This window comes from Planococcus citri, chromosome 2, assembly GCF_950023065.1.
Source record: "Planococcus citri chromosome 2, ihPlaCitr1.1, whole genome shotgun sequence".
Lineage (NCBI taxonomy): Eukaryota > Metazoa > Arthropoda > Insecta > Hemiptera > Pseudococcidae > Planococcus > Planococcus citri.
Window position 1 is genome coordinate 55764344 of NC_088678.1, and position 23626 is coordinate 55787969.

The 23626-nt window shown below is 33.8% G+C and overlaps 1 protein-coding gene across 2 annotated transcripts in view; it reads left to right on the top strand.

Annotated features, from left to right (window-relative positions):
- The first annotated feature begins 2808 nt into the window (after nucleotides 1-2808).
- LOC135836563 (beta-1,4-mannosyltransferase egh-like) overlaps nucleotides 2809-23626 on the top strand; it is a 37211-nt gene continuing 16393 nt past the window's right edge. Inside the window, exons 1-3 of one of the 2 annotated variants that reach the window (XM_065351469.1) lie at nucleotides 2809-3534; nucleotides 8569-8673; nucleotides 10665-11467. In XM_065351469.1, the coding sequence (XP_065207541.1) occupies nucleotides 8652-8673; nucleotides 10665-11467 (825 nt within the window). In that variant the 5' untranslated portion in view covers nucleotides 2809-3534; nucleotides 8569-8651. The remainder of the gene's footprint in view (nucleotides 3535-8568; nucleotides 8674-10664; nucleotides 11468-23626) is intronic. The other variant, XM_065351470.1, reaches the window with a different exon arrangement.

Consider the following 23626-nt stretch of genomic DNA (forward strand, 5'->3'; position numbering starts at 1 on the left):
ATTTATTATATCGCAATCGCATTCACGCTTTAATTTTAAAATTAAATTAGGTAATTAGGTATGTTCAGACTATAGTTATCATTTTTAAATTTTAACTTTCCTTAGACCCCTTGGGACTTGGTAAATGAATAAAAATAATAATTAACTAAGACAACTGTGCAAAAAACATTAGTAGGTAGAGGTACTTCAACATTGAAATGATTTGAATTTGACAAATCAAATGACTTGAGCAACGCCGGTTGCCAATTTCGATTCTACTCACAACCATAATCGTAAAATTGAACATCGACTTGACTAGAGGTTGAGGTGAATGAATTTTCGTACCTAACTGCATCTTGTAATAGGCTGGCATTCTGTTGGAGAATTTTTCATTTCAGTAGGATGTGAATAATAAAAAAAAATTAATAATTTGGGCTCAAAAACTTGTACTCAAAGTTAGGTAGATTGAATTTCATGTTTTCAAATACAAAATTTCAACGAGTATTAATTTCATTAGAAAATTAAAAATGATATTTATCAGTTTATCACTAATTGTTCTTAATCGGCATTGAATAATTATGAGAAAAATGAGCATTTTAGCGATTGTTTCGATGAAACACGAGAGAAACTTTCATTTTGCATTGAAACAACTTATACGCACATTTTCTTGATTTTTATTCAATTTTTCATTTTTTACTTGAGGAAATTTTTTCTCCATTTTGGCTTATCAAAATCAAAATACAATCGAAACCTCTTATTCTTGGACACTCAGTACTCGTCGAATGATCAGCGATGATAAACTCGTCATCGTAATCGTACTCGCTTGGGTGCGATACTAACAATTACAAGCATATTGCAAATTTGTACTCGTCTCCCAATTTGTGAGGCAAGATGTGATGTCTTGCGAGAATGAACGGCATCGTGAAGAGATGTGAGATGTGGTACTTACGGAGAGTTGGGTATGTAGGAAGAGTCGCTTATCTAATTGAAAAATTGAAGTTTTCTTGAATTTCTGAAGGTATTAACTTGTGAAGTTTACTAGTACGTCATAAAAGCTTTCAAAAACAAGAGTAGGTATACTTACTTCAATAAAATGTATTTGTTGTCCCCCTCTCCTCCCTCAAAACAAAACTGTTCAAAAATGTGAGGTCGATTTTTAAAACATTAATACCTACTTACGTATATTAATTTATTAATAATTTAGATCATATAAAGGTACATACAATTTTTGCTTTGGTAACTTTGATGTGGACTGCATTACGTATATAAATTTTGTTTTTTCGTTTAAAATTCTGCTCTCATTTGAACTTACGTACCAAAGTGAGATTTGAACTGCCCAAATTTTTATTTGTTATAAAAATTGCAATAATTGTTTTAACTCTACCTAATAAAATTTTTAAAAGTTCTCTCTCTAATCAGTAATCACTCTTGGAGTCGAAGGGTTGAAAATTTATGTACTTTCAATTTATAATGAAGCAAAAATGTTGGACTTTTTCGATTGCCTGTTCATTTACCAACAAAGTTTAGTACCTACCTACCTACGTTTGAAATAAAACAAACATCGTGCAGATATATGTATATCTCGGTACTTAACCCGCCCCCCTCAACATTCAAAAATGTCATCGACTAATAAATTTTCCTGCGCCAGAACAAAATATATGTAGTATGGCATTGAGGTATCCAGAGGGGGTGCGTAGAGGTTGCACCAATAATTTCTCACGTTGGGCATTTTGCCTACTTTTTCATTTCAAGGGGCAAACTTTTTAGAAAAAATTGGTAATTTCCACATTCATTGATACTCGTATTTTATTTTTTTAAATTCAAAAACAGGTGGAATGTATTGACATTGACTCCTCACTGACAATTGTGTGTCCATGTCCAACTTGCTCGTGCACAGCAATTTGCCTATTCTTTTAATTTAAGGGGCAAAAAATTTCAAGCTTCTGGCCTGTACAAAAATTTGTTTAAACATTTCTCAATTCTGCCCCTTAAAATAAAGAAGTAGGCAACTTTCTTCACGCGGCAAATGAACGGTAGAGCATACACGCATGTGTAGGAGTCGTTACTACCCATTACTACTCTATCACTCGTTCCTGTGTTCCTGGTTCCTGCGGAGCGATCATAGGAAGAAACCGGTTTGTGATAATTGTCACATTTGTCACCATGTTGTGGTTGACGGGTGAATACCTAGAACTATGGACCAAAGAAGGTGTAGGTGATGAATATTCACTATTCAGGTACCTAGGTCAGTATTGGGAATTGGGAATATTCGACGAAAAATTCATACCGAAAATTGTACGTGATCAATTATCGTAAAATGAATTTTATTTTATACCAATTTACGTCTTATTGTTACGAACCTGCTGAATGTTTTAATTTAATTATTTAGCGTGTATTAACAATACATAGTACATATGATAGTACCCAAATCACTGACATCTGTATCAATGATCAGTTAAGTAAATAGGTACTTCATTATTTGGAAATGCAAATATGATAGTTTCAAACTTTATCAGAGTGAACTTGTGTTTATGTATTTTACTACATACAACTCAATTTCTTAACCATGAGTAGCTTTCCATAATTTCATCAAACTACAACTGTAATCCCCGATAGTAAACCACTGAATACTTACAAATACCTACATTATCTATTTTATTCTTTTGAAAGTAAAAATATAGCCTACATACTATAAACGTCTGCAAATATTGAACCTATTTTTGCTACCGCAATCGGTTTTTGATAACTGTTTCAGAACCATGTAAGCCCCTCCATTATATGGAATGTTCGAAGTATAGTGCACAGTGGTTGACTGGCTTTGACATGTTTTTTGTAAGTAGTAGGTGGCTAGTTCTCATGTTTGTATGTATTACGTAATCGTAAAGTTTTTCGTTTGAAAAATGAGAAAAATCTATCCTCAATAAATTCACATGCAGTGTTGTTATATTTTTGTAGTTTAAAGATACAAATTAATTACCTTCTTCTTTTTTATTGTTGGTCAAATTACCAACGTGTTTCGAACGAGTTATTATTTTTTTTATACAACAGCCCCTTATCTGAGCTGCTGATTACGAGACTGGCGACAAACGGGAGGTCTGCGTGATGAATATCCAACGCACATTGCACTGCGATACGGTTTAGATACGTTAGTGGTTTCAAGTTCCTTGTGAGTATTTCGGCGAATTCCGGTTTGATTCTGACTCCAGTTACGAGTTACGACCGGTCGATTTAGTTTTGTTTTGAATAATATTTCAGTGATCAGTGATAGAAATTTGTTTTCGTTACCTACGAATTTTACTCATTTCTAATTTTGTATAATAGTATAGTTAATGTGTTAACGTAACGTAAGCTCAAGTTCGAAACGTTCCAATTGATTAGCCTTACAGTGTTTTTTTTTTGCTGACAAGTGTATAAAATTTTGAATTTTGTTGAAAATGAAAATGGAAACGTAAACTCATTGATATGGTACAATGTTTCAAAAATGAAAGTTACTTTCAACCAGTGAAAGAAAAATATTCAAGGATGTTTTGATGTGATCGAAGCCAAAAATTGAAGGTAAATTTGTCATGTAAATACTTACGTGTATAGTAAACGTGTAGGAAACTAGAGGAATTTCTCCAATTTAAATTTCGCTTTTTGTTTTATACCTAATTATAATTCGATGATGACCGAGAGGTGTTATACATTTTCTTGCTGAGGTGAGCAAATAAACGCTTTAAAAAATCCAGCATTTAATGAGCAATTAAGCAATATTCTCCTTGCTTGTGGTAGGTACATACATACAACACGTGCGTGGTACTCGTCACTCAAGTAGGTTATAGTTTCTTGCCCGATTCATTTTGATTTTAAAAAAAAGTTGCACGAAATTTCTCAGAATTTATTGCTGTGTTGAGAATTATTGTTTTATTTAATTGCTTAAGAAGTCTTCAGATTCGAAGTGATTTTATAGAAACCAGTTAGAAAATAATCTAAAAATTTGAGTAAGTCATGATAGGGTATTCGTTGTAAAAATTCGTTCATTTTTATTTTTTCCTGAAAATCTATCTCATAATTGAATATTAAAATGTAATTATTAATTGATCATAATATTGACCTTTCGATCGATTCATTACGCTTCAAAATGGCGGTTTTGTTAAAAAAAAAAAGAGAGAGAAATTGAAAACTCCAGGAGTATCACTACGTAAATACTTCCATAGTAGCATCAAACCATGAAATTTTTTTTGTCAAAGCAACTCTAAAAACAGACGAGGAAGCAATCTCCGCAATATTAGATTTCGATATCATTGACCCTCATCAACATAAATTTCTTTTAAAAAATTGTGATCAAAAAGAGACGAGTTAGTAAACATAAAATTGTCTTCAGAGTAAGATTTAGACCCCCAAAGAAGCATTTCAAATATTTAAATAGAAAATATTTTATTTTAAAACCACGGAATTACTATAAAAGTATACCTATACCTAAGTAATTTGCAAATTTTCAGCTTCTGAATACAATCCGAAAAGTGGTCTTGGTTTCCATGAAATTCAGTTGAAATTTTCTAATTTAATTTCGAGCGTTCTCAAAAGAAATCGAATATCGAAATCTAGGTTGCGAAAAATGAATAATCTCAAAAAAATCAGGGAAAAGACGTACGAAACCTGTTTTATGGTAACCATACGTACAGGGTGCCCAGAAATATCGAGTACCTCTGAGAAAGCTTTTCATTAAAAATATAGGTTGGTAACGTGAAATAGATGCATATGATTGGTGGAATGTTATCTCTCCAGTCCAACAACCAATCATGTGCTATCATTATTATCATTCACTGTGACCAACCGAACTATTTTAGTAGAAAACTTTTTTAGGGGTACTCGATATTTCTGGGCACCCTGTAGCTAGAAAAAATGTCAATCGACACCCTTATTGCTGGTCATCCTACGTCGAATCTGCCCTGTTTTGGGATTCGGTAGGCACTCTGATTTTGATCAAAATTTTATTGTAAGTTCCTGATACAGGGTGCCCAGAAATATTGTGAACCCCTAAAAAAGTTTTCTGCCAAATGTTTCGGTTGATCAGACTGAATGATAATAACGATAGCACATGATTGGTTGTTAGACCAAGGTAATAACATTGCACCAATCATATGCATCTATTTCACGTTGCCAACCTACATTTTTAATAAAAAATGTTCTTTGGGGTTCACGATATTTTTGGGCACCCTGTACTTACTTGATAGGACAGCTGGAAAGTCGTTATCGTTGGTTACGTCACCCAACTCCGCTAAGGCAGATGAAACGTTGTTGAAGGTTTTTTCAGCAATTGAAATTTTTCTTCGATTCGTCGTGATGCTCATCTTTGTAAACTTGCATTTTCAGTCAATTTTAGAGGTATTGGAAGGATCAAATTGAAAAGACATTTTTTTTTCTTCTTCAAGAATTGAGTAAAAAAATAAGTTGATATTCGTAATCGACTTTTTTAAAAACGTATTTACATTTTTTTTTACATTTTGACCAGAATTTTGGGGCTGTGTAAATGCGGCACCGTCCATGATTTTGCAAATCCCTTCACGAAAAGAGTTCATAGTCGTAAATATGTATTTTCAAAATGTGGGTATGCTTTCTGGATTTTTAAAAAACAAAATTTAATTTACAGTCCCAAAATTTGGCAAGCTTTTAAAAATCTCAACTTCGAACATTTGAAACTTTAGGTAAATATTTTCAAACTCAAAAATTGTACGTACATATGTATTTCGTAAAATTGATTCCTGATTCTAAGAAAATGTTTCCCATTTTGAAATTTTTGGCCGGACTTGGTCATAGAAATACTTTTTAAAGTTAAGTGTCGATCTTTTGCCCAAGAATGGTTTACCTACACGTAAAATGTTGAACTGAGAGTTGAAATGAAGCTTTCGAAAACTTACCACGAGCATTTTGTACTCTCGATTAAATTTCAAGCATACAATGTTACATATTTTTTACATTACGTAAATGTACCTACTTTATAGTCTGCGGATGGTAACTTTTCACTCACTTATTATCTCACTATACGCACTCGCATACCACAGTGTTATCACATTGTTATCACAAAGGTACCCAGAGGTACCTTGTAATAAGAGTAAAAGTGCACTTCAATTGATCAGTACAGTAATCAGTTTACTTATGTACGCGACGATTATTCTCGTAATCTCCTCTTTCTATGCACCTATTATCCTAAACTGTTACTTATTGCTGATTTAGAAACGATATGATATGTGTGTAGTAGGGCGGGTCGAAAAAAAACGCAGGTCTCGGAATTTTCTGAAATTCACGTATGTGGTTCCTTTTGAGTTGAAACCACCCCAAAAAAATTTTGAGCCCCCCGCGGCACCGTGGGGCTGAGCCACGTGGCCTCAAAGTGGGGCCATTTTAGCTAAAAATTCACGTTTTTCAGGTTTAAAGCTCTAAAATCGATTTTTAAAATTTACGGCTAGCACTCAATTTGTAGAGTTTGAGATGCTGAATCTCACTGTGGAGTTCGTTTTTTTGTTCGGTGGTCCCTTACGTCTCCAACAAGTCCTTGAAAGTACAAAAATTGCTGATTTTAAGGTGTCACGAAAACGTTTTCGCAAATTTATGCCCAAATGGTGTTTTATAGGGGGACATATCGATGTAGTATGTTGTATATGTAGTCGAGGGGTTAAATTTAGAATCATCAATATGCCCTCAGATCGCTGATAGGGTACATGATTCAAGTTTTATACAACATTTTAGGATTTCATCAATTTGAAAATTTCAACAGATTGCTTCTCATTTTTTCAAAAAAATTTTCATTTTATTTTTTAAAAATTCAATTTTGAATGACATAAATGTATCTTGGAAGTACACAAAACCTTTTTTGAAAAATATGAAAATCATTCGAAAATATCAAAAAATGATGGATCATCAAAAAACGACAAAAATTTGAGAAAATGTCTCATTTGCGTAAAATTTTGCACAGACTTCTTAGATAATTGAAAATTACCTACCAAGAATTAATCAGAACTTCTCAAAATTGAATGATGATTTGTCAAAACTGCAGAAAGTGTCACAATACTTAAGTATCAAAATTGTGCCAAAAAAAACAGTTTTTATTTTCAAAATTCAAAGTATGAATCAACCTAAAAAAAAATGTAAAAAAAAACCAAAAAAAAACCTCAAAGACCACAAAAATCTGTTTTGGATTCCACTTTAGGCATCGCGTTGATGCTTCTCAATTTCTTCTCAATTTTTGTCGTTTTTTGATGGTCCATCATTTTTTGATATTTTCGAATGATTTTCATATTTTTCAAAAAAGGTTTTGTGTACTTCCAAGATACATTTATGTCATTCAAAATTGAATTTTTAAAAAATAAAATGAAAATTTTTTTGAAAAAATGAGAAGCAATCTGTTGAAATTTTCAAATTGATGAAATCCTAAAATGTTGTATAAAACTTGAATCAGGAAATCAAGCAGTAGATGAATCAGCTAAATCAGCTGTTACCCCCTCTAAAATTTTCTCTGTGACCCATGATGATGTTATTAACATTCTAAAAATCATCCAAAACTCCAATTGGCAAAACCTATGGAACTCAAAAACAAATCACAAACTATTTACCCACAAAAAATCAATCCTCCCTTGGAAGCACCTTAGTCACCTAAACAGATCAGAAGAAATTATAATCACCCGCCTCCGAATTGGTCATACCAAATTAACCCACAGCCACTTGTACACCAAAGCTCCTAAACCCACCTGTCAATTCTGTAATTCTGAAATAATCTCCACTCAACACCTTCTATTCTACTGCCCCTCCCTCAAAACAAAACGCCAATCCTTAAACATTTCAGACCTCAACCCTACAATTCCTGACAACATCAAACAGATGGAAAACATTCTCAAATACATCAAAGAAATCAATCTTTCAAACCAAATCTAGACTAACCCCTCGAAACTGGGCGTAAAAATCCTGGCAATTATACACGCCCAGTATAAAAAAATGTCAAAAAAAAAAAAAAAAATGTACCCTATCAGCGATCTGAGGGCATATTGATGATTCTAAATTTAACCCCTCGACTACATATACAACATACTACATCGATATGTCCCCCTATAAAACACCATTTGGGCATAAATTTGCGAAAACGTTTTCGTGACACCTTAAAATCAGCAATTTTTGTACTTTCAAGGACTTGTTGGAGACGTAAGGGACCACCGAACAAAAAAACGAACTCCACAGTGAGATTCAGCATCTCAAACTCTACAAATTGAGTGCTAGCCGTAAATTTTAAAAATCGATTTTAGAGCTTTAAACCTGAAAAACGTGAATTTTTAGCTAAAATGGCCCCACTTTGAGGCCACGTGGCTCAGCCCCACGGTGCCGCGGGGGGCTCAAAATTTTTTTGGGGTGGTTTCAACTCAAAAGGAACCACATACGTGAATTTCAGAAAATTCCGAGACCTGCGTTTTTTTTCGACCCGCCCTAGTGTGTAGTGTACCTAACTACCTATCTTCCCTTATAGCTTTGCTTACCATCTCATTTTATCTTGAACATAAATTATATTTATATATTTATTTATTTAAATGATCTTTCTTGTCTTTAACTATGTTTATATAGGTAGCTTTTATGAATCAACTCTACGACTAAAAATATCCATTTGCAATATCTTTCTGCGGATCAGACAGTCTAAAGAGATAAGCATGTTGAAAGTTGCTTCTCGAGGTAAACATTCAATATATAATAATTACGATTTATTAATTTCGCTAAATTATCTTATGGAATATGAACCAAAAAATATGTAGGTACATACATGATATAGATGAATTACGAGCTGAAAAATAATTATTACACATCCCCCCCTCGCCCTTTCTGAGCTGCATTTTGATACAGTAATTGGTCACGTGGTGTTGAAAATGATATAATTTATCTACAGGGCAGAACGACTACAAAGTAAAACGCCATAAAATGTATTAAAGGTTGCATATCCACGTTCATCTGACATTTTGTTGGGTATAACCGATGATATCACAACAAGAAAACGTGCTAAAAGTACAACATAATCTGGACTTTGCTGCACAGCTAGGTACCTACGAAATATCGAAAAATGTTGAAAATATTTCAATCAAATCGTTCAACATTGGACCCTTGAACTAAAAACTACCTACCAAAATTGAATTTAATAATTAGCTACTTGAACTACAGAATTTTAAATTGGTTATGGATGCTTGATGACAAAATCAGTTACCTACTTACTACGTTGAAAGTGATTTTCATTATTCAAAACTTTTTTGGTTTACAATTTGAATTACTTACTTATGTACTAATTTCACAATTTAAAAGATGTTGAGTCATAGCCACATTCGCAGATTTTGTGAAGTATTAAAAAAAAAAATTTTGGATCTGAAAAATTATTCCAAGTACGGAAGAGCACACATAGATAAAAAACGTTGGTAAGGTGCCAAGTTGGAAAAATCGAATCATTCCATCTTTCGCAGAATACATATATCTGCACTTTTAAACAAGGTTAAATTTAACATTTATAAAATTCGATAAGTTTGCTATCTAAAAAGTACCTAATTAATACCAGAATATTCGATACTTGTTAATCTGATTGATTTGCACCAAATTAAAATCAGACTCATGCAGAGCCTGTGAAAAACAAAACAGGCCCTCTCACCAAACGTCATTTCAACTTTTTCCTCTCACTAGCCAAACAAAAAAAATGAATTCATTGGTAAATTTATTGAATTAGAAATGTTCCTTTAAAAACTGGAATTAACCGATGCAATTTTCTTGTTAAATTTTTGTTAGATTGAAATTTCATTCACCAAGAAATCAGCATCCACCTCTCTCCTCCCTTTGTCCTAATCCTAATGAAAAATTGAAAAAAATCAAAAAATTTAAATATGGATATATTTTAAATTTTAATTAATATTTTTTGAAACCCAAAATACATGTTGAGTAAGGCTCTGGAAAAATCATAATCTATTTTTTTTTTTTTTCAAAACATTCGAATTAAAATAAAATTTCAAATGAATAAAAAATATATACCGATAAGATTATTTGATCAGGTAGGCCTATTTTTAAGACAGAAAAAGTGGGTAAACTTTGAAAAATCAAAAAATGTTAATATTGCCTTTGGCACAAAAAAATAAATAATATTTTTTACTTAATGAAATGTCGAGAATTTGAAGAATTATCTTTAAAACGATAAAACTGTGCTCGAAGAAAACGATTTTAAAAATACATATTTTCAAAAAATACCAGATAAAAAATAAAATCAATGAAAAAATTCAATCTTTTTTTAATCAACCGTTTTCAGCTCGTGTTAAAATTTATAATTAAGAAATTGAGTTAGTCAACCTTCACAAACATTCCTTTCTCCAGAAAATTTTTTGAACTAGACAGAAAAATCGAAAGAGCATCCAGCAAAAGTACACATCGAGGCCAAATTTCAGGCGTTTAATTTTATTTTTAGACTTTTATTTTCACCTTCATTTTCAGATTATTTTTATGCCAATGTAGTGTTATTGAGGAAAACGTATTTTGTTATATTTTTATTCATTTTTTTATTCGAATGTGATAATTTTTATTCTATGTTAACGCCGCGTTCTCTCTCTTGTAGAGACAGCAAGGTGGCTTGAAATTTTTCTAATTTTTTCACCATTCAATTCCGAATGAAATGAAGTCATGGTCGTCTTAATATGTTACAGGTGTGATTACCCGAAACAAAATAAAACATGCGTTGCATTGTATGGGATTCATTTTCGTAATCGCATTCATGATGAAGCACGTAGCATCGTTTGCTGAATTAAGTTCAAAAAATGCCGACGCATGGGAAATGTACGGACCAACAATGTACATCATGATGAGCCTAGTCAGATTCCTAGTCTTCCTCGCTTTACCTCAAGTTGTGCTGAATTTTCTCGGTCTAATATGTTTCAACGCGTTTCCGGAAAAAGTCACTTTAAAAGGATCCTCGTTACTGACGCCTTTGATTTGTATACGGATCGTAACTCGAGGCGATTATCCGCAATTAGTACGCGATAACGTGGCCAGGAACATGGCTCATTGCTCGGAAGCTGGAATGGATAATTTTATAATCGAAGTAGTCACCGATAAAATGATCGGATTTCCGAAGCACAGGCGAATTCGGGAAATCGTTATACCGTCCACTTATACGCCTAAAAGTGGAGCTATGTATAAAGCTCGAGCTTTACAGTACTGTCTGGAAGATGGTGTGAATATTTTGGCTGATAATGATTACATTGTGCATTTGGACGAAGAAACCATTATGACGGTGAACTCGATAAAAGGAATTATTAATTTTATACTCGATGGTAAATATGATTTTGGTCAAGGGCTGATTACTTACGCCAACGATAAAATCGTCAATTGGACTACGACTTTGGCTGACAGTATTCGAGTTGCAGACGATATGGGTAAATTAAGAGCCCAGTTTTACTTCTTCCATAAGCCCGTTCTTAGTTGGAAAGGATCTTATGTTGTGTCCAGGGTAAGTTTTGATACATTTATGCTTATGTATGTCAATGTGAAGACAATAAATGCAATGCATGGGTGTTGGTGGTACATTTTTATTGAATAAGGCTTCATGAGCGAAATTTTGGTTCATGAAAAATTGAGCTTTGGCAGGATGCGATGTTCTTTTACTTTAGTTTGAAATGTTTTTTAAAATAATAGTAAGCACCAATTCGTTTAGTTTTTAATTCGCTTTAAACAGAGGAATATCGCATGAAGTGCTCAGATTATGTATTTGGTAATTAGTATAGGTAAGGCACTCAAATTAATAGAAAAATATTAATAAGCGGGACAATAGCCATTTTAATAATTGAAATATCATATTGTAACGCTTTAGAAATTAGAATCATATATCAACTTGGAATTTAATATATTCAAAATTTGTTAGGTACCTATTCAAATATACGTAGCTATGATCAAAATGTTGTGGGTTGGGTGAATTATGAATTAATTGAATTTTGGAGTGGTTTTGAGTAGGGTTGGAGGATGCATTTCAGATGAATTTGTTTGTTATATAAGTAAGAGTTCTTCTGAAGTCTATATGTTGTGTACCAAGTCCGAAATTGTACAATTCGGGGTTGGTACAGCCAATTTTGTACCATCTCCGAAGTGTCCGGACCAAGCGTGAATATTACTTTCTCATCGGACTTGGTCTGTACCATGCCCGGAGGGTCCGGACAAAGTGTTCGACTTGGTACAATTGTGTTGTGCAAAGTCCGAAATATAGTTTTATAGTGAATTAATTCGAATTTTACACCCCTTTATACCACACATATTGAACCAAATAAAAGGAAATTTAAAGATGACTCTATGTGTAAAATACACCACCAGCAAAATTTTCAGGTGCTGAAATTCATTTTTGTTGATTTTTGGGGAATTTTTAAAGATTCAAATATTGCTACACTCGCGTCTCAAGAAAAAAAATAAAAAGATCAGATTGAGGTACCAACTAAAATGCTGAAATTTGGTTTTTACTCTCTATTTTCAACTTCTCGAGTTGTGAAATTCTCGTACCTAACTCATTTGAAAACTATGCACTAAAACTTTAGATTCCAAATTCATTTTTTTAATAGATTTTTCAAAGTCAAAATTTTACCAAATTGTCGTGAAAGACTGAAATTTGGTTTGTACCATTTTTCTGAGTTAATAGCTGATTTCTCCATTAATTTTTTAAAAAATTAAAAAAATTTTGGATTTGACGTGTACAAAATGGTTTTGAAAAAATCGATCGAAAAGGTCATAAAGATCGATGGCTAACCCGAGTTTATGCTAAATTTTAATTTGCCTGCGAGTAAATACGGCCCTTTATTTTTTTTCTTGAGAAGTGAGTATAGCAATATTTGAATCTTGAAAAAATCCCCAAAAATCAACAAATGAATTTCAGCACCTGAAAATTTTGCTGGTGGTGTATTTTAGAGTCATCTTAAATTTCCTTTTATTTGGTTCAATATTTGTGGTATAAAGGGGTGTAAAATTCGAATTAATTCATTATAAAACTATATTTCGGACTTCGTACAACACAATTGTACCAAGTCGAACACATTGTCCGGACCCTCCGGGCATGGTACAAACCAAGTCCGATGAAAAATTAATATTCACGCTTGGTCCGGACACTTCGGAGATGGTACAAAATTGGCTGTACCAACCCCGAATTGTACAATTTCGGACTTCTGGGGGTAATTTTGCTGCTTCACAGTAAATGCTATCTAAATTGGAGAGGAATAAAGAACTCTTATACAGATCTTTAGAGCTGTATTTCGGATTGTTTTTTTTAGGATATTGGACATTTTATTAGAGATATTTGCCAAACATGAATTGATTTTGTAAAATTACACCATTTTGGAAAGCTGGGCAATTTTTAGAAAACTTTACTCATTAAAATTGGACGAACATAGCGAGGAACCGGGGAACCTCTCACTATGACTAATCCCTTCGGATCTGACATCTGGATTCTGGTTAAAATTCGTCATCTAAATATGATTCACCAGTATCTGTACTTACGCGAATTTAATCTAGTGTCGATAAAAATCCCGAACTGAAAGTCCAAAACGGAAGGCCTTATCGGCATTGAAATAGGGTTTTACATCGATACTTATATCAAGAAATTAATGATGTATATGTACTTCATTAATTATTTGCAAACGTAATTGAATTTAAACACAGGATGCTAAATCATGATGTGGAATATTTCGAGATAATGTGATAATTTCTCCTAAAATTACGTACCTATTATAAATTAGATCGACGAGTGAAATATTAACGTGATATCGTCCATCCAAAGTGATGAAGTTGAATCATTAAAAAAAACAGAGATTATACAATTGCATACCGCTTGAGCGATGACTTAATTTTATGCTGACATCGCTGAGGAAACCTCCGGGTTATGTTAAGTTAACAAGTAAAATTAAAATACTGACTTCACAAAGGAAACCTCTGGGTGCTGACATGGACCCGGAGGTTTCCTCAGTAATGTCAGCTCTCAATGGATATTTACGGTCGGTATAGGTAACATTTATACAGGGTGCCCAGAAATATCGAGTACCCCTAAGAAAGTTTTTCATTAAAAATATAGGTTGGCAACGTGAAATAGATGCATATGATTGGTGGAATGTTATCTCTCCAGTCCAACAACCAATCATGTGCTATCATTATTATCATTCACTGTGACCAACCAACGTATTTTAGTAGAAAACTTTTTTAGGGGTAAGTACTCGATATTTCTGGGCACCCTGTATATTCGTACAGTGCTCAATTTAAGCTCTCCGTCAACCGTTTTCGTTTCTTACTGATCTTATAAATGACCGATGAGACAAAGTAATAAGTACTTTCGAAAGCTCAATTCTTTCTCTTTCCAATGGTGTAATTACTTTTTTATTTGATGATGTTATCACGACGAAAAATTCATTTCTAGTAACGCATGTGGAAAAAAACACATTCCAAAAATATTCGTACACCTCACAAAATGATAGAAAAAATTAAACTCCGGCTGTGTGGTGACGGATTTACACGGGGATGGTACCATTGGGTAGCTGGGACTATGACGAGTCGAATGCACACCGAGTTGACTCAGCTAGCTCTTCGTGGGAGGGAGAAAAGTGTACCTAAAGTTGGAATTCTTTTTTGGACATACGCTGAGCGCTCAAATTTTGGGGTAATTGAAAAAAATGAACATACCATCTTGTAGAGAAAATAATTTCCAACAAGATAGGTTTCATCATCATTTACCTATCTTCAATCGTACAGGCGCCATTTACGAAATTACTGATGAAAAAAAAAGTACATTTTATTCTGTTTTCTATTTTCAAGTGACTTTTCCCCTTACAGTTTCAATGATACCTCAAAGGTGAGATGACCATCGTGTAGGAAATTGAATTTCCTACAAAAACAGTCCTCTGAACATATCGAGTATCCTCAAAATTGAAGGAGCATGACGGCCTAATGAAGCTAGACTCATTTGTGATGAAAGAAAGAATAGAAGTCAAAATGGGTTATCTTGTCTTTTTCAAATGAGAATACCTGCTGCAGGTTTGAACATGTTTGACCTTTTTTTTTTTTTTTGTAAAAAAACTAATTTCTTACAAAAAAGGTCAATTTAGGAAGAAATAACTCTTGCTTCTCAGTTTTTACTATTTATTAGTGCAAAGCTTTTCAAACACCAAGTGTTCATCATCAGGCTTAAATCACTATTGAACAAAATAACCAAGTCTACAAGCTTATATACTAGTGTACAAGGGTGTGGTAGTTTAACAGTACAAGGGTGTGGCAGTACAAGGGTGTGGTCATGTGGAAGAGGGTGTGGTTGTAGGTGAGGATGTGGTAGGAGTCATGTCTTCAAGTTTGGTTTTAATAACAGAAAGTAGGATATTTTCTAAGGGTTTTAAGTCATTATTTAGTAAATTTGTTTTGTTTTTCATCATGGCTATTGCTTCCCTAATGTTTAATTGAGATGGTTTATCTATTTTTTGTATGAGGTTCAGGTTTTCAAAGGAAGTAGTGTGGTTGGTGGCAATGAGATGATCTGAGAGAGCAGACTTATTTTCATATTTGTATTTAGCATAATAAAGATGTTCCTTGAACCTCTTTTTGATGTTTCTTTTGGTTTGACCTATATAAATTCCTTGGCAATCTTTACATTTGATTTTGTAGATGCCACTACAGTCTTCAGGTTTGTCTTTGTCTTTAGTGTTACCAAGAAGGTTTTTAATTTTGTTATCATTGGTGAAAATGGGTTGTATGTTGTGTTTTCTGAAGACTGTTTTCATTTTATTTGTGAGAGGGGGATAGTAACTGATCCTAACTCTTTTGACATCATCTTTTTCAGCAATAAAGGTTGTGGCATCTCTGATTAGTTTTTTGTTTTCATGTTTTCTTATAAGTTTTTGGATAGATGTTTTTGTGTAGCCAAGGTTGGAAGCAATAGACATGATGTTTTTTATTTCTTTATTTTGGTTATTTTTATTTAGGGGGAGATTTAAACACCTGTGTATCATGCTGTTGAAAGCAGCAAATTTTTGGTTCCAAGGCTGGAAAGAGTCTGAAGGAATGTAGTTATTGGTGTGGGTGGGTTTTCTATAGATATCAAATTCAAGATGGTCAGAATGTCTAATGATTAACATGTCCAGAAAAGGGAGTTTGTTTTGTTGTTCAAGCTCATAAGTGAATTTGATGGTAGGATAGAGACTATTTAAAGCATTGAGGAATTCCTCAATGTTGAAGTCTTCAGGAATGATACACAGGATGTCATCAACATATCTAAACCATGCTTTGGGAAAGTTTTTATTGTTCTTTTTGAATTTTGTCTCAAGGTGGCTCAGGAAAAAATTTGCCAAAAAGGGAGATAAGGGGTAGCCCATAGCTGTGCCTCCTGTTTGTTTGTAGTAAGTTCCATTTATTTGGAAAATGTTTTGGGAAGTGCATAACTTTATAGTATTCATATAATGGGTTATTTCTTTTTTGTTGATATTTTGTTCTTTTAGCCAGTTTTCTATCATTTCTAAAGTCTCAGGAATAGGCACACTGGGGAAAAGATTTTGTACATCAAAAGATATGAGCCTGTCTGTGTCATTAATAGTAATCCCTTGCAGTTTTTCTGCAAGTTCATAATTATTTTTAACTTGAAGAGTTTCAGGAAAAGGAAGGTTTTGGAGGTTACAAAGGAGTTTTTTGGCAATGTTATAGGAAGGAGAGTTGATATTGGCCACAATTGGTCTCATAGGATAGTTAGGTTTATGGATCTTGGGAAGACAGTACATTTTAGGAACTTTAGGATTGGAAGGAAAAGGAGTGTTATTAAGGAAGGGAGTAGTTTTCACCAAACTTTTCACTTCTTTCACCATTTTATCCACAGGATCACTTTTTAACTTCTCATAAGGTCCTTCATTAAGAAGGGTTTCACACTTTTCCAAGTATTCATCTTTCTTCATTATCACTACGGTGTTTCCCTTGTCTGCTTTCATATAGTAGACACCTTTCTGTCTCAAGCTTTTGATGGTGTTGTTGTGGGGATGAAATGGAATTCTTGTTGGTTTATGGGTTTTGATGATGTCTACCACTTCTTTCTTTATGCTGATTTTTGTTTCTGAGGTCTCTCTCCACAATGAAGCATCCACATCAGAAATAATATCTTCAATAGGAGGCCTCATGGGTGGTAAAGAGAATTTTAGACCCTTGTTTAGAAGATCCAATTCTTCTTTGGAGAACACCACATCAGTTAGGTTTTTCACATACACAGTAGTCTCATTAACACCATTACTGTCACTGCCACTGACACTAACAACATTGCTAACACCACTATGGTTACTTTTTTCTTTTAACAGATTTTTCAACTTTTTGTTTTGTGAATTTCTTTTCTTTCTCTTTTTCTCCTCAATTGATCTGAACATCTTTCTTTCCATTTCATCCCACTGCAGTTTTGGTATGGTCTGGCTTAGTTTTTTGTGAAGTGCATATAGTTCCACTTCTATGCTGGATCTTTTTGCATACAGGCTGTGAAGCTCAGAGCTTAACCAATAGGTTTTGGCTTTCTCTAGAGCCCTTTTTGTGGAAGGAGTTTTCACTTTACTGTTAAACACCACACACTTAGGGAAAACATTGTGTACCCTACACTGTTTAAGAAAACTAATATCAAGAGGTATCAACTTCACCTTAGTTTTTAGACTTTGGTATCTGTTGAATAATGAATTAGGTTCATTAGGCTCGAATGCCATAATGTCAAAGGTAAAAAGAACCTTTTAGCGAGAAGTTTGTTAGATTAGGAAGAAATAACTCTTGCTTCTCAGTTTTTACTATTTATTAGTGCAAAGCTTTTCAAACACCAAGTGTTCATCATCAGGCTTAAATCACTATTGAACAAAATAACCAAGTCTACAAGCTTATATACTAGTGTACAAGGGTGTGGTAGTTTAACAGTACAAGGGTGTGGCAGTACAAGGGTGTGGTCATGTGGAAGAGGGTGTGGTTGTAGGTGAGGATGTGGTAGGAGTCATGTCTTCAAGTTTGGTTTTAATAACAGAAAGTAGGATATTTTCTAAGGGTTTTAAGTCATTATTTAGTAAATTTGTTTTGTTTTTCATCATGGCTATTGCTTCCCTAATGTTTAATTGAGATGGTTTATCTATTTTTTGTATGAGGTTCAGGTTTTCAAAGGAAGTAGTGTGGTTGGTGGCAATGAGATGATCTGAGAGAGCAGACTTATTTTCATATTTGTATTTAGCATAATAAAGATGTTCCTTGAACCTCTTTTTGATGTTTCTTTTGGTTTGACCTATATAAATTCCTTGGCAATCTTTACATTTGATTTTGTAGATGCCACTACAGTCTTCAGGTTTGTCTTTGTCTTTAGTGTTACCAAGAAGGTTTTTAATTTTGTTATCATTGGTGAAAATGGGTTGTATGTTGTGTTTTCTGAAGACTGTTTTCATTTTATTTGTGAGAGGGGGATAGTAACTGATCCTAACTCTTTTGACATCATCTTTTTCAGCAATAAAGGTTGTGGCATCTCTGATTAGTTTTTTGTTTTCATGTTTTCTTATAAGTTTTTGGATAGATGTTTTTGTGTAGCCAAGGTTGGAAGCAATAGACATGATGTTTTTTATTTCTTTATTTTGGTTATTTTTATTTAGGGGGAGATTTAAACACCTGTGTATCATGCTGTTGAAAGCAGCAAATTTTTGGTTCCAAGGCTGGAAAGAGTCTGAAGGAATGTAGTTATTGGTGTGGGTGGGTTTTCTATAGATATCAAATTCAAGATGGTCAGAATGTCTAATGATTAACATGTCCAGAAAAGGGAGTTTGTTTTGTTGTTCAAGCTCATAAGTGAATTTGATGGTAGGATAGAGACTATTTAAAGCATTGAGGAATTCCTCAATGTTGAAGTCTTCAGGAATGATACACAGGATGTCATCAACATATCTAAACCATGCTTTGGGAAAGTTTTTATTGTTCTTTTTGAATTTTGTCTCAAGGTGGCTCATGAAAAAATTTGCCAAAAAGGGAGATAAGGGGTTGCCCATAGCTGTGCCTCCTGTTTGTTTGTAGTAAGTTCCATTTATTTGGAAAATGTTTTGGGAAGTGCATAATTTTATAGTATTCATATAATGGGTTATTTCTTTTTTGTTGATATTTTGTTCTTTTAGCCAGTTTTCTATCATTTCTAAAGTCTCAGGAATAGGCACACTGGGGAAAAGATTTTGTACATCAAAAGATATGAGCCTGTCTGTGTCATTAATAGTAATCCCTTGCAGTTTTTCTGCAAGTTCATAATTATTTTTAACTTGAAGAGTTTCAGGAAAAGGAAGGTTTTGGAGGTTACAAAGGAGTTTTTTGGCAATGTTATAGGAAGGAGAGTTGATATTGGCCACAATTGGTCTCATAGGATAGTTAGGTTTATGGATCTTGGGAAGACAGTACATTTTAGGAACTTTAGGATTGGAAGGAAAAGGAGTGTTATTAAGGAAGGGAGTAGTTTTCACCAAACTTTTCACTTCTTTCACCATTTTATCCACAGGATCACTTTTTAACTTCTCATAAGGTCCTTCATTAAGAAGGGTTTCACACTTTTCCAAGTATTCATCTTTCTTCATTATCACTACGGTGTTTCCCTTGTCTGCTTTCATATAGTAGACACCTTTCTGTCTCAAGCTTTTGATGGTGTTGTTGTGGGGATGAAATGGAATTCTTGTTGGTTTATGGGTTTTGATGATGTCTACCACTTCTTTCTTTATGCTGATTTTTGTTTCTGAGGTCTCTCTCCACAATGAAGCATCCACATCAGAAATAATATCTTCAATAGGAGGCCTCATGGGTGGTAAAGAGAATTTTAGACCCTTGTTTAGAAGATCCAATTCTTCTTTGGAGAACACCACATCAGTTAGGTTTTTCACATACACAGTAGTCTCATTAACACCATTACTGTCACTGCCACTGACACTAACAACATTGCTAACACCACTATGGTTACTTTTTTCTTTTAACAGATTTTTCAACTTTTTGTTTTGTGAATTTCTTTTCTTTCTCTTTTTCTCCTCAATTGATCTGAACATCTTTCTTTCCATTTCATCCCACTGCAGTTTTGGTATGGTCTGGCTTAGTTTTTTGTGAAGTGCATATAGTTCCACTTCTATGCTGGATCTTTTTGCATACAGGCTGTGAAGCTCAGAGCTTAACCAATAGGTTTTGGCTTTCTCTAGAGCCCTTTTTGTGGAAGGAGTTTTCACTTTACTGTTAAACACCACACACTTAGGGAAAACATTGTGTACCCTACACTGTTTAAGAAAACTAATATCAAGAGGTATCAACTTCACCTTAGTTTTTAGACTTTGGTATCTGTTGAATAATGAATTAGGTTCATTAGGCTCGAATGCCATAATGTCAAAGGTAAAAAGAACCTTTTAGCGAGAAGTTTGTTAGATTAGGAAGAAATAACTCTTGCTTCTCAGTTTTTACTATTTATTAGTGCAAAGCTTTTCAAACACCAAGTGTTCATCATCAGGCTTAAATCACTATTGAACAAAATAACCAAGTCTACAAGCTTATATACTAGTGTACAAGGGTGTGGTAGTTTAACAGTACAAGGGTGTGGCAGTACAAGGGTGTGGTCATGTGGAAGAGGGTGTGGTTGTAGGTGAGGATGTGGTAGGAGTCATGTCTTCAAGTTTGGTTTTAATAACAGAAAGTAGGATATTTTCTAAGGGTTTTAAGTCATTATTTAGTAAATTTGTTTTGTTTTTCATCATGGCTATTGCTTCCCTAATGTTTAATTGAGATGGTTTATCTATTTTTTGTATGAGGTTCAGGTTTTCAAAGGAAGTAGTGTGGTTGGTGGCAATGAGATGATCTGAGAGAGCAGACTTATTTTCATATTTGTATTTAGCATAATAAAGATGTTCCTTGAACCTCTTTTTGATGTTTCTTTTGGTTTGACCTATATAAATTCCTTGGCAATCTTTACATTTGATTTTGTAGATGCCACTACAGTCTTCAGGTTTGTCTTTGTCTTTAGTGTTACCAAGAAGGTTTTTAATTTTGTTATCATTGGTGAAAATGGGTTGTATGTTGTGTTTTCTGAAGACTGTTTTCATTTTATTTGTGAGAGGGGGATAGTAACTGATCCTAACTCTTTTGACATCATCTTTTTCAGCAATAAAGGTTGTGGCATCTCTGATTAGTTTTTTGTTTTCATGTTTTCTTATAAGTTTTTGGATAGATGTTTTTGTGTAGCCAAGGTTGGAAGCAATAGACATGATGTTTTTTATTTCTTTATTTTGGTTATTTTTATTTAGGGGGAGATTTAAACACCTGTGTATCATGCTGTTGAAAGCAGCAAATTTTTGGTTCCAAGGCTGGAAAGAGTCTGAAGGAATGTAGTTATTGGTGTGGGTGGGTTTTCTATAGATATCAAATTCAAGATGGTCAGAATGTCTAATGATTAACATGTCCAGAAAAGGGAGTTTGTTTTGTTGTTCAAGCTCATAAGTGAATTTGATGGTAGGATAGAGACTATTTAAAGCATTGAGGAATTCCTCAATGTTGAAGTCTTCAGGAATGATACACAGGATGTCATCAACATATCTAAACCATGCTTTGGGAAAGTTTTTATTGTTCTTTTTGAATTTTGTCTCAAGGTGGCTCAGGAAAAAATTTGCCAAAAAGGGAGATAAGGGGTAGCCCATAGCTGTGCCTCCTGTTTGTTTGTAGTAAGTTCCATTTATTTGGAAAATGTTTTGGGAAGTGCATAACTTTATAGTATTCATATAATGGGTTATTTCTTTTTTGTTGATATTTTGTTCTTTTAGCCAGTTTTCTATCATTTCTAAAGTCTCAGGAATAGGCACACTGGGGAAAAGATTTTGTACATCAAAAGATATGAGCCTGTCTGTGTCATTAATAGTAATCCCTTGCAGTTTTTCTGCAAGTTCATAATTATTTTTAACTTGAAGAGTTTCAGGAAAAGGAAGGTTTTGGAGGTTACAAAGGAGTTTTTTGGCAATGTTATAGGAAGGAGAGTTGATATTGGCCACAATTGGTCTCATAGGATAGTTAGGTTTATGGATCTTGGGAAGACAGTACATTTTAGGAACTTTAGGATTGGAAGGAAAAGGAGTGTTATTAAGGAAGGGAGTAGTTTTCACCAAACTTTTCACTTCTTTCACCATTTTATCCACAGGATCACTTTTTAACTTCTCATAAGGTCCTTCATTAAGAAGGGTTTCACACTTTTCCAAGTATTCATCTTTCTTCATTATCACTACGGTGTTTCCCTTGTCTGCTTTCATATAGTAGACACCTTTCTGTCTCAAGCTTTTGATGGTGTTGTTGTGGGGATGAAATGGAATTCTTGTTGGTTTATGGGTTTTGATGATGTCTACCACTTCTTTCTTTATGCTGATTTTTGTTTCTGAGGTCTCTCTCCACAATGAAGCATCCACATCAGAAATAATATCTTCAATAGGAGGCCTCATGGGTGGTAAAGAGAATTTTAGACCCTTGTTTAGAAGATCCAATTCTTCTTTGGAGAACACCACATCAGTTAGGTTTTTCACATACACAGTAGTCTCATTAACACCATTACTGTCACTGCCACTGACACTAACAACATTGCTAACACCACTATGGTTACTTTTTTCTTTTAACAGATTTTTCAACTTTTTGTTTTGTGAATTTCTTTTCTTTCTCTTTTTCTCCTCAATTGATCTGAACATCTTTCTTTCCATTTCATCCCACTGCAGTTTTGGTATGGTCTGGCTTAGTTTTTTGTGAAGTGCATATAGTTCCACTTCTATGCTGGATCTTTTTGCATACAGGCTGTGAAGCTCAGAGCTTAACCAATAGGTTTTGGCTTTCTCTAGAGCCCTTTTTGTGGAAGGAGTTTTCACTTTACTGTTAAACACCACACACTTAGGGAAAACATTGTGTACCCTACACTGTTTAAGAAAACTAATATCAAGAGGTATCAACTTCACCTTAGTTTTTAGACTTTGGTATCTGTTGAATAATGAATTAGGTTCATTAGGCTCGAATGCCATAATGTCAAAGGTAAAAAGAACCTTTTAGCGAGAAGTTTGTTAGATTAGGAAGAAATAACTCTTGCTTCTCAGTTTTTACTATTTATTAGTGCAAAGCTTTTCAAACACCAAGTGTTCATCATCAGGCTTAAATCACTATTGAACAAAATAACCAAGTCTACAAGCTTATATACTAGTGTACAAGGGTGTGGTAGTTTAACAGTACAAGGGTGTGGCAGTACAAGGGTGTGGTCATGTGGAAGAGGGTGTGGTTGTAGGTGAGGATGTGGTAGGAGTCATGTCTTCAAGTTTGGTTTTAATAACAGAAAGTAGGATATTTTCTAAGGGTTTTAAGTCATTATTTAGTAAATTTGTTTTGTTTTTCATCATGGCTATTGCTTCCCTAATGTTTAATTGAGATGGTTTATCTATTTTTTGTATGAGGTTCAGGTTTTCAAAGGAAGTAGTGTGGTTGGTGGCAATGAGATGATCTGAGAGAGCAGACTTATTTTCATATTTGTATTTAGCATAATAAAGATGTTCCTTGAACCTCTTTTTGATGTTTCTTTTGGTTTGACCTATATAAATTCCTTGGCAATCTTTACATTTGATTTTGTAGATGCCACTACAGTCTT